Genomic DNA, 12451 nt, shown 5'->3' with positions numbered 1-12451 from the left:
CAGACCAGGAAGCATTCTCTAGGACTCTATAACTACTTTTAAATAATAATTCTCCTACATTCATTTACAAAACAAACAAACAAGCAAACTTTAAACTTTATCCAACTCTACCTTTCTGGAATCTTCCAAGTGACTTTCCTATAGCTTGTTTGTTTTTGTTTTTGTTTTTGTTTTTTTTGCACTTAGGTATCTGGATTACAGTTTTTAATCTCCAACTTTAATCTTAAAATTTTTAACATTTAATCTACCTGTCAACATCCTTTGTGAGTTAAAAGTCCATTGGGGGCGATTTACTCTTAGCTTTGACCCCCCAAGTGCTAACGATCCCATCTCCACTCTATTTCTTTTTTTTTCCCCACTCTGTTTCATTCATGCTCACCCAAGACACGCCGTGGATACAGTCATCACCTGTAACTATATCCAAAAATCCCACTCTGTGATAACAATTCTCTGTTCTTATTTTTTGTATGTCTGATGACAGCTTTCTCCATATTTCTAGCTCTTGGAGTCTTCTAGTCCCTTTACCTTATCCTGTGGCCCCTTATCCACTTCTTTTCCTTTCTTAGACTCATGGACCTCTGACTAATTCCTTAAAAGAGCTCTCACCAACACCTCGAAGATATTTTATGTGACCTAGAAATCTAGAGGCTTGGATCAATTCTATAATCTATCTTCACTGCTCCTACATCTAATCTGCTGGGAATGGGGTGGGAGGAGTCTAAGCATGCAGATTTTGTATAACAAAAAGACCGTTTTAAGACTATTTTTGAAATTAACTAGGACTTCCCCAGATTATCTTGTCAACTCCTTTCTCATTGTTTGTTGATCTTAAGCCCCCAAACCAACTTCCACCCATTTTACACTTAATAGATGGTGCTCTCTTCCCAGAGAAAGGAGAGGCTATCAGGTATGGACTCCTTCAAAATCTCATCCCCTTGTCCCATCTAAAAATAAAACCCATGTCCTCATTTCTTCTTCTTCCAAGTCCCAAAACCTCCCCAAACTGTATCACTCAGTTTTCTCTGAATGCAGAAAAATGCCAAGTGACAACCCACAGCAGCTGCCCCCAACTTCCCACTAGCATGTCTCCAAAACTACTCTAACAAGAGACACCAATAAGTTTCCAGCTGTCAAATGCAACCAGATTGGATAAATTAGTCTTTACCTTATTTTACTTTTCTGTTGCATGGGACATTTTTGATCATTTCCTCCCTGAGGTCCAGGTGGCCATTCTCTGTTAGTTCCTGTTGGTTCCCCTCGCTCCTCCTACATCTAAATGCTGGATCGCTTACCCCCTCAGTCTGCTCCTCTCGGTAAGTGATCTTATACACTTTCAAGATTTTTAACTCTCACTTACAAAACTCAGAACGATGGAATCTATATCTTGCCTGGATCTTTTCATTGAGTTCAGATGTTATTATCCAACTGACTGACAAAAATGTCCACGTAAATGTTACAAAGTCACCACAAACTCAAGTGATGGAAAACCAAACTCGCGAACCCTCTTCTTCCCAGATTGCCCACAGTGTGTGGTGGCACCATTCACTCATTACAGCTCTCACCCTCATTCCTTACATCCTTCACTTCTTGCACCAGGTCCTGTTGAGTTTGCTGCTTTAACATGGATGGAATCGTCTCTCCCCCTCACTTAGTCCAAGTTTTTATAACCCTCCCTTTGAATCATTGTTAATAGCCTTCCCACCATTCTCCTTGCTCTATCTAGCTTCACCCCCCTTTCCCTCCACAAACACGTGTTCTAAAAAAAAAAAAAAAATGTCCTCCTACACGGTGACCCAAGTGATCTTTCTAAAGTTCAAGTCTGATCCTATCACTATACGTATTAAAACCCTTAACTGGACCCTTATTACCAAAGGCTAGATCTGGAATTCCTCAAACCCTTTAACCCTTTATGACTGACCCAAGTTTACCTTCCCAGCCTACCTATTTCGTATCACATTTTATCTCACACCTTACTCTCCGTACCACCTTTCTTTACCATGCATATGACTGGCCTGCTGGAATTCTCACACTGTACTGTTTTTAAGGGTCACCCGTTCTGCTAGACCATCAGCGCCTTGAAGACAGAAACCAATATTCACATCTTCACGATCAAGATGCCACTAGAAATTTAATAAATGTTGTTGATTGATAGACCATGAGGTGTCTTAAAAACAAAGAGTTATCCTGAACCACTTTTGCCATTGTTTAGTCAAAAATATCTTTCTAGGAAAATGTCCATTTTCATCACAATTTTTCAGCAATAGCAGGTATGTTTCCTAACTTCCAGTACATCCCTCTCTCCTTCCTGACTGGATAATAAGGAGGAGCCAGAGGGCATTATGAGTTAAGGAGGACTCTATTATGAGCAGAAAAATGGTTCTGGTTGGTGTGAATGCGTATTTCAGGTCTCCACTATTTATACTAGACTTGACTGGCCGACTAAAGGACACGGTCACCAACACGCAGCAGAGCTCAGGCAAAGCACAAACCTTCCACGCAGCGACAGCCCTCCTGTAGCACCCGTGCATACATGTCCACTTTGGACTGGGAAAGGAGCTGGTCCCCGGTCAGGTATGTGTTGTGAGAGGAAGCGATGTAGTAGTTGCACAGAGGCTGATCCATGTCCTGGTACACCTCATGGTGCAGTGGGTTAAATATGTCACAAGCAGGACTACGCATGAAATTTGTGAACCCTGTGGAACAAAGAAAGAGTAAAATATTATAGCTTTCAAAGCATAGGTACTTAATTGACTCCAACAGAGACAACAGAGATTAAAGTATGTTCGTAGCCACCAGCTTACTTATGCTCAGGACAGCTACTGCGAGGAATACTAAAGCGATGAGATTTGCCTCAGGTCAAACTGTGTCAACAATTTGAAATATGACTGGAGAACAGCAGTTTAAACATAACCTACAGAAAAATAAGTCGACTTTTCAAGAGTTTTGATTGAGTGAGGGAGAGGGCTTACTGCAAAGCCACTCAGGAATTAACTGAGCTCCAGCTATGATCAGCCAGCGTGAGCTAGTGGGTGACTGAGGCAATGTTAAAGCCATAGTGACACAAAGTGCTACACTGATCAACCAGCCACTATACGTGATTAATTTAAAAAACAGTATTGTTAGTGCCATAGTTGAGGTCGCAGGTCAAAAGTTAGGCACAGCCTAAGTGTGAGTGTCATCGTTTGGCTACGAAATTGGTTTGGGCCGGCAACTTTTTACAACTTTAAAATAGTGTTTAAAAAAATAAATAAAATAGTGTTTACAGGGCAGCCCGGGTGGCTCGGCGGTTTAGCGCCGCCTTCAGCCCAGGATGTGGTCCTGGAGACCCCAGGATCGAGTCCCGCGTCAGGCTCCCTGCATGGAATGGAGCCTGCTTCTCCCTCTGCCTGTGTCTCTGCCTCTGTGTGTGTGTGTGTGTGTCTCATGAATAAATAAATAAAATCTTTTTTAAAAAAATAAAAAATAAATAAATAAATAGTGTTTACAGATTATGCAGAAATACAGAGAACAAGCTAACAGTTGCAAAAGGGGAAAGAACGAAGGGGGATGGGCAAAATGGGTGAAGACAAGGAGGAGGTCCGGGCTCCCAGTTACGGAATGAACAAGTCACAGGAATAAAAGGCACAGCACAGGGACTACAGTCGATAATATTGTAATAGCGATGTGACAAGACAGACAGTAGCTACAGTTGTGAGCACAGCATAACGTACAAACTTGTCAAATCACTAAGCGGTGCACCCAAAACCAATTTAACAGTGTGTATCAGCTGGACTCAGATAAAGAAATAAACAAATACATATTATGTAGAAAACACGATCCGTTTTCTACAGTTTTGCAAAACAGAATACCGGAGTAGAAGAGGCATTCGTTAATAGAGGAATAAATACAGGAGGGACCCACAAGTACCTACGACTTGTTTCAAGTCTTCAAGAATCATGTGGTAAAGCTGTATCTGTAAATATCCTCTAAGACTCTGGAGAATTTCTTCATGCCTATCCGTATTTCCACAATGTAGAAATCATGTTTAATTCCATTTGCAGGGTCGGGGGGAGAAGGGCCACCAAGGAAAACATTTATTTCTTAGTAAAGGCCCAAATTAGTTTATCTTTTCTAGTTCTTTTAAAAATGGTTCTTATTGATATAAATTTTAAATTATTCCTTTCTTTTAATTACCTCCACCCCAGGAAGTAAACAGGTGGCATCAAAACCCTCTTGTCCACACTGAGCCTGAAAGAAGAGGGAGGAATAGAAGGCCAACAATCTAAAATAGTAAGAAGACCATGGCTTTGGATGCTCTTGAGGACAATGGGGTGCCTCAGTTTTCTTCCATGAAGATTGTTGGTTCTGACTCAGACTTGATCTCTTCTTGGATACCAGCCTGCTGTTTATTTTCCCACATATTTTAAATATATATAACTTACACATACATGTAGCTATATTCACATTCATGTGTAAGATCCTCGAAGCTAGATTCTAAGTACATAACAGTGGGCAAATTACTTAATGTCTTTGAGAGCCTCACTTTCCTCAACTATATAATGAAATAGTTGTATTAACAAAATTTGTGGTTCCAACAACCTCTCCACTGCTACCAGCTAGGTAAAAGAAAAGTTCTTTGCAAATATTTTTAAAGAGACATGTACTTTCAAGTCGCTAGTGTCACGGATCAGTTATTTTAAGATCAAATTTCCTTTTTGAAATTACCAGGTTGAAGTCTTCCAAAATGAGCCATTTGAGAAAAGTCTAAATATTTCTTGACATCTATCATATACATGGTGGGATCAAGCTGACTTGGAGTGGAAAATGCATATCATCATTACAAAACGAAGAGAAATAGCAATGTCATGGCATCTGTTTTGTAGAAAGATAAGACTGTATTGTGAGTTTTATTTGAATCATCTGTAATCCATGAACATTTCTGGATTTTTTTTCTACAAATTTTGCTAGAATGTAATTTAGTACTAACTGCATTGAGAAACAAGAAATTAAGAATATTGGTTATTTTAAGGGAGGCAGACCATAAGAGACTCTTAACTACAGGGAACAAACTGAGGGTTGCTGGATGGGAGAGGGCCAGGGGGATGGGGCAATTGGGTGATGGACATTAAGGCAGGCACATGATGTAATGAGCCCTGGGTGTTGTATGCAACAGATGAATCACTAAACTTTACCCCCAAAACTAACAATACACTTTATGTGAACTAAAAAAATTTTAAATAAATCTTGAAAGGAAAAGAAAAAGGAACATTAGTTATTTTACCTTCTATGCCAAGAACATTTTTTGCCTTATTTTCTTCTGAAACTTCAAATTTTCTTACGATGTCAAGACAATAGTCTGTTGTCACATTACTCATCTAAACGAAACAGAACATTAGTAGAGCACCTGCAATTTCATGAGATACTTTCCTCTGCTAAAAAGGGCACACTTTTTAAGCATCCCTGATACAGTGCAAAGTGGTTAAATGAGCAATGTTTGAGATTACTGGTGTCATAGCAACTTTGGAAAATGATCATCTCAATCTTCCCATGTTATCTTTCAGATTTAATCCGTAAAGACATCCCTTCAGGTACTAGACAAATGTACTCTATGAAGCAAAATTAATAAAATTAAACCAATAATCAATGCAAACCCACTGCCAAAATCTACTTATCGAAAGCTAATAGCAATCTGCAAGTTAATGTTTTCTACACAAACACTAAAATTTGCCAATCATAAATATATAGAGAAAAAAATGATTCCCTACCAAAACAGAATGCTCTAGGTAAATCCACACATGTGTGTAGATCTATAGATCTTCCCACTGAATCACAAGAGCAAGGTGCCATGATGATTCAAGATCCCAAAGGTTAGCAAGAGAAAGTGAAACCAGAAAGCTAGGTGAAGCACCCTAGCCTAACAAAGAACTCTGGAGCTAAGGGCTTGTGCTCAAATCAGCAAGCTTATATTATTATTAGTGGGATCTTGAACGAGTCACTTACCTTCTCTGTGGCTATCAGGTAGTTGTGAGAATTAAATGAATTACTATCAACATGTGACATCACAAAGGCAGTGCATGCTATTACGAGTTGTTCTCAAGGTTGCCGCATGAACATTACATACTTAGTGTCACTGGGAAACGCAAACTCTTCGGGAATAATTTCTTTAATTAAATAGCAACATGTAGGATGTGATGGTTTGATCAAAATTCCTTTGAGCTCCAAGGTCTAACAGTGACATTTAAAAATACTAATAAATAGTGATAGAGGAAGCTAATCCTGTGAGCCCATATTTCATATTTCAATGCTGTTTCTCAAATATTCTATTATCTCTTAGGTTCAATATTTATGTTTTAGTGAAATCTAATTTTTCTAAACTGTCATTTAATGGCATTTAAATCTTCTGCAAGGGAACAAAAGCTCTGTTATTCAGTATTTTTTTGTCTGCTAGAAAGAACATAGAATGCTTTTTTCCCCCAAACTAGCCACACAATGGTTGATGCATCCGTTGAGTAAACTTTACAATCCTTACTACACTCAGAGGCTTATATTATCATATAGCATCAGAAAATACCATAGAATAAGTGAAATCATGCTACCTATAAGAACTCTGTTGCCCTACTCAGGCTTTGAGCAGGTCATTAATTTGTCTACTATATACTAGAGAGACTTACCACATGCAATCTAAAAAACAAATAATTTCCCACAAAATAAAAAGAGCCAAATTGATAACAACAACAACAAAATCCATGTACCATAGGAAGCCTGAGTTTACACTGCAATTATTTGGTTTATAAGGCTCTTTGTTCAGAGACGTAGGGGCCTTGTCCCGAACAAGGACAGGAGCCCCTGAGATCTAAAAAACAAATAACAAAACACTGTCATCCTGGGATAGAACTAACTGGAGATGAGCGAGAACATGTTACTAGTTCAAGATACAAAGCAGAATGTGTTAACAAAAAGCAACCTACTTGGGAAATATTCAGTAAATTGGCAAAAAATATCAGTAGATGTTCTAGGAAGCTCACAATTTTCTGGGCACCACATAAAAATAAATGGGGGACGGGCACCCGGCTGGCTCAGTATGTAGCACATCTGACTCTTGATCTCAGAGTCATGAATTCAAGCCCCATGTTGGGTGTGGAGCCTATTAAAAAAAGAAAGAAAGAAAGGAAGGACGCCTGGGTGGCTCAGTGTTTGAGCATCTGCCTTCAGCTCAGGGAGTGATCCTGGGGTCCCAGGATTGAGTCCTGCATCAGGTTCCCCCCATGAGCCTGCTGCTCCCTCTGCCTGTGTCTCTGCCTCTCTCTCTCTGTGTCTCTCACTGAAGATAGATGAAATCTTAAAAAAAAAAGAAGAAGGAAAGAAAAAAGAGGTAAAAGGGGAAATAATCTATTTTCCACCCAAATTCTTATTTTTATTTTTTTTAACTTTTATTTGTTTATGATAGTCACACAGAGAGAGAGAGAGAGAGGCAGAGACACAGGCAGAGGTAGAAGCAGGCTCCATGCACCAGGAGCCCAATGTGGGATTTGATCCCGGGTCTCCAAGATCGCGCCCTGGGTCAAAGGCAGGCACCAAAAACGCTGCGCCACCCAGGGATCCCCCCAAATTCAAATATTAAGGATTAACTCCATGAAATACAGGAAAATCTCATAATCATGAGAAATAAAATATACAGTTCATTCAGCTTCCATGCGTCCTCCATCCCTTGGCCTAGTTTATTAACCTTCTAATGGCAAAATCCTACATTTCATAACTGAATTTTTCAGACCTTACTTTAAAAATTATTGTGAGATTTTACTATATGAATGAAGGTTCAACATAGGTTATTGCTCTTTATGGTTCCTTTCCCCTTTGTTTTGTGACATAGCTAATAGGGTGAAATAGAAAACAATTTCTCTCTACTCCTATTTCTCATGAAGCTCATTTAAAAGTTTGGTGTGGTTTTTTTTTTTTTTTTTTTTTTTTTTTTTTGCTGTCAATATCTGAACCATTTGCTGTTTCCAACACAGAGAACTGTTCTTTCTGTACCAGGCAATTGGTGATAAAAGAGCTTTAAAAAAAACTGAATATAATAATGATGCTTTACATTTATATAATGCACTAAATGCTGTGCAGTTTATAAAGAGTCTTTGCACACAAAACCTTACATAGTTCTTACAACAAGTAAATTGTTCTTGCAAACTTGGCATTTTAATCCCCATTTTAAAATATGAAAATTGATGTTAGGAAAGGTTTATTATCTCAAAGTCATAAAACCAATAGAAGGCAGGACCCAGGATCAAATTTCAACCCTCTGACTTCAAATCCAAAGCCTTTTCTTTTACACTACGCCTATCTTCTAGGAGTTTTCTTTTATTTGTACTGAAAACTTGAAATTGTTTTTTCAAGATAGCTAAAACTCCTAAATCTTAACTTCTTAACTTTTGAGATGTTTTAAACTCTCAAGTTAGTTATTATAGCTCGACTTCTTTGATTATTCAGGTTGGACTCCATCCTCTTTTCCTTGTTTGCTACAATACTTACTTTCATTCAAAAAAGACTAACCGGCCCTCATATCAAAGGTCAATCCACTTCAGACGAACTAGTAGAAGTCAAAGTCATAGGTCTCCACATAACACACTAGTATTCGGATACTGACTTTTCATCCCCAGACTTCTTGTAAGTTGTCTGGCAAAGCTTTGACAGTGAGTGGGAATTTCAAGACAACGTCAGAAGTAAAATAATTCTATTTCTTATAGCTGTGATTCCCAAAGCACACCAAACACAAAAATCATAATATAATTTGCAGAATTTTCATATTGCTAAATTCTTTTCAATTCATTTTTTATTAAAGTAGTATATTCTTAATTAAGAAAGTCAAAACTAAGATGCTTATGATTGGAAACAGAATTCCTTCCCTCTCCTTTTTAAAAGATTTTATTTATTCATTTGAGACAGAGACACACAGAGAACATAAGCAGGGAGAGGGGCAAAGGGAGGAGAAACCGGACCCCAACCCCCCTGCTGAGCAGGGAGCCCGACATGGGGCTCGACATGAGGCTGGATCCCAGGATCCTGGTTTCATGACCTGAGCCAAATCCAGACACCTAAACCAACTAGCCGCCCAGGCACCCCAGAATTCCCCCTTCTATACTGAGAACCACTCTCCAAAAAAAATAATGTCAATATTTCGAGATACTTCCATTGGAAGGAGTCTTTATATTCCTAATTATTATGTTAACGATGCTATTTTTTGTTTTTTACATTGTAAGCATTATGTCTTGACTTTTTTATTGTGTTAAAGATTTAGCCCATCTGGGCCCGCAAACTTTCTCCCTCTCCCCCTCCACCCAGGTTAGCTATGTCTTACTTTTTATTAAATTACTATTCAGTGTTGAATTATTCTGATTGTGCGAATATTCAACACTGAGTCTACAGTATGATGACTGTGTTTCTTATAAAATGTTTTTTTTCCAATCTATTAGTGCAACTCCTACCTGTTTGGTTAATTTCTAGTGTCCTTCTAGTGTCCTCTCATAAATTTTTCCCAGTGACTCTAAAATGGCCTCTCAGTCACCAAAGGCAACAAATAACCCATGAACTCCAATTTTTTATCCCATATCAAGGTCATCCTTCCTCCAGGACGGTGGGATTCCAACACTTGGTTCAGCTTCTGTTCTGACTTCACCCTGTCACGCTCCTCAGAGAATGCCTGGGAAGTAAATTATTTATTTGTTGCATGTGTTTTCGTCTTCTTCCATGTGTCAGGTAGAACATTCTAGGTCAAAAATCGTTGTTCCTGTGTTTTTGATTTGCAGAGTTGCTGTTGAGAAGTCTGATGCCATACTGATTCCAAACCTCACAGGAGCTGGTTTTGCTTGTTATTGGTCAATGGTTCCCCCCCCCCCTTTCTTTATGTAAACATTTAGAGTTTCACTTTATCCTTGGCATTGTGAAATTTCAGTATGATTTGTCTCTGTATGGAGAGAGAGAACCTGTGCAAGGGGCAGGGAGGGGCAGAGGTGGGGATGCAGAGGATCTTGCAGTCTCCTTGCTGAGCACTGAGCCCGCCTGGGGCTGGATCTCACAACCCTGAGGTCATGATCTATGCCAAAATCAGGTCTGATGCTTAACTGACTGAGGCACTCAGGTGTCCCTCTGTAGATCTTTATATATTCACTGCACTTGACACTCAGTGGCCCTGCCAATCTAAAGAATTCTAACTTTCCATGCTAATCATTTTTGTATTATTTATAATTTCCTCCCTTATATATTTTTTTTATCTTTTTCTGTAACTCTGATTATTCAGAGTGGACCTTTGGATCAATCCACTAATTTCCTTATCTTTTCTATTTTCCATTTCTTTGTTCTGTTTTACAGGCAATCTTCCCACTTTATCATCTAAGCCATGTATTGAATTTAATTCTCTGCTCTTTTCTGCCTCTGAACCGTCTTTTGCCAGAGCACATTGCTCTGGCTTCGTGGCTACAATTTTGTGTTTCATCACTCTGATAGATTAATGGCAGTTTTAAAAATTTCTTTGTCCCTGCATTGCCTCTATTCTCTCCAAGTTTCTTGATGTTATTTGTTTACCTTGGTCTCTGTATTTTTATAATAGAGGAGTTCCTCAAACATGCGGTAAACTTGCCTATTTAAAATCCATTTTTTAAATTAGCTGTTTAAAAATGTATTTAAGACCAAGTCAGTAATAGATTAGTTGGAAGCTCTGCATTCATGAGCAGAGCTGATTGACTGGTGGGCTTCACTGTAAAATTCCCTGGCTGTCCTATTTTACTAGATGCCTGATATAAATATCTTCAGGTTTGGGGTTTTTTTCTTGGGGTTAGCTAGTACATTCATTTCCTAGGGCTGCTGTTAACAAATTGCCACAAACTTAGAAATTCATTCTCTCACAGTTCTAGAGACCAGAAGTCCAAATTCCAGGTGTTGGCAGAGTCGGTTCCCTCTGGAGACTGTGAAGGACCATCTGCTCCACGCCTCTCTCCTTGCATCCGGCGGCTGCTGGCAAACCTTGGCATCGGGCTTCGTAAGCACAGGCTCTGCCTCCACGGCCACCTATGGTGCATCTAGGTCTTCTTTTCTGCCACTTATAAGAGCGCTCACTCATCATTAGATTTAGGGTCTACCCTAAATTTCAATTATCTCATCTCAACATCCTTAACTTTAATTACATCTACAAAGACCTTATTTCCAAATAAGGTCACACTCAAGGTAGTGGGAGTTAGGACTTGGGCATATCCTCGGGGGCCACTATCCAACCCACTATAACTTGTAACATTCTCCTATTTCCTATTTGTAATGTCCCCTACAGAAACCGAGAGCAGAGTATTAGAAGAGGCTTGTGGTTCTCCCACTTTAATACACAGATGTTCACTTTGTCCTTGCACTCACTACCCATTTCTCTGAAATAAGACACCCAAGGTTTAGAAGCTTAAAACAATGACTACTTTTTTTCTTTAATCACATTTATGCAGGATGGCAAGTGGGACTGAGTTTGGCTAGACAGTTATTTTGCCTTTCTCACCTGGGGGTTATTCAAGTGACTATAGGCACCCAGTCCCGACTCCAGTTGAGTGGTCTACGATGGCCTTGCTCACATGTCTGTGGTTGGTGCTGGCTGTTGGTCCTGGGCCTCCTTCTCTGAGTGGTCTCTCATCCCCAAAAATGCTAACCCAATTTCCTCATGTGGTAGTTGCACAGTTCCAATAGGGCCGGTGTGGAATCATCAAGCTCCCGGAGGCTCCTTGTTCATCATTTGTGCCACAATCTATCAGCCAAACAAATCCTGAAGCCAGCCCAGATTCAAGGGGCAGGAAAAGAGAGTCCACTTCTTGATGGGAGGAGAGGGAAAGTCACATTGCCAAGGGGCATGCATGCAGGAATGGGGGAATTACTACAGCCATCCTCACAGACCATCTACCATGACCCCCGCGTTTCCAGTACTCAGATGTGCCCGGGATGCCTCGGGCTAGACCCTTCTGGGTCATCCTTCACCAGTTTGGACTTTCACGGCTATGCCAGGATGGAGGAGGGACAGTTGCACTGCTGCGTGCGGTAGGACAGAGGATCTAGAACCCTACTTCCAACCAATGCTTGTGTTTTTCACCCCTCCTCATCTCCTATTTTCAAGAGCATCATGTGACTTCAATTCTCAAGCTTTTCTGGTGTTTACCTGGGTGAATGGAGTTGCTTTGTGTTTCTTGCCTTGCGGGCTTGAATTTCAGTGCTCTTGGGTCTCCTTTGGGTCAGACAAATTTCACGGTTTTGTTGTTCCTGTCTCTTCCCCTGTTGTCTTTCTCCTTGCAGTTTTGCGCAGAAGAAAAAAAAGGCTTTTTTCTGTTTTTTGGGGTAATTTCAGAAGGAAGTGGAGAAGCATCTCTAAATGAATGGTCCTTCAGTTATCAACTGAATAAGTAACAATTTACCTCTCCAAAATGGCTACCTCTAACCCATCCTAAAATTAAACCTC

At 39.8% G+C, this 12451-nt stretch overlaps 1 protein-coding gene and 1 long non-coding RNA gene across 11 annotated transcripts in view; one reads left to right on the top strand and one right to left on the bottom strand.

Moving 5' to 3' along the window:
• Positions 1-12451, bottom strand: part of PLCH1 (phospholipase C eta 1) — a 203346-nt gene that overhangs the window by 47286 nt on the left and 143609 nt on the right. For all 7 annotated transcript variants that reach the window (XM_072792195.1, XM_072792194.1, XM_072792197.1 and 4 more), the window contains 2 exons: positions 5261-5354; positions 2490-2693 (listed from right to left, as the gene is read on the bottom strand). In XM_072792195.1, coding sequence (XP_072648296.1) covers positions 2490-2693; positions 5261-5354 — 298 coding nt within the window. The remainder of the gene's footprint in view (positions 1-2489; positions 2694-5260; positions 5355-12451) is intronic.
• The window catches only part of LOC140613793 (uncharacterized), a 28295-nt gene continuing 18254 nt past the window's right edge, over positions 2411-12451 (top strand). For all 4 annotated transcript variants that reach the window (XR_012014675.1, XR_012014676.1, XR_012014673.1 and 1 more), the window contains exon 1: positions 2411-2571. This is a non-coding gene — a long non-coding RNA (uncharacterized lncRNA). The remainder of the gene's footprint in view (positions 2572-12451) is intronic.

The sequence above is a fragment of the Canis lupus genome, chromosome 22, assembly GCF_048164855.1.
Source record: "Canis lupus baileyi chromosome 22, mCanLup2.hap1, whole genome shotgun sequence".
NCBI lineage: Eukaryota > Metazoa > Chordata > Mammalia > Carnivora > Canidae > Canis > Canis lupus.
Note: the sequence above shows the minus strand (reverse complement) of the source record. Positions and strands in the feature narration are given on the sequence as shown.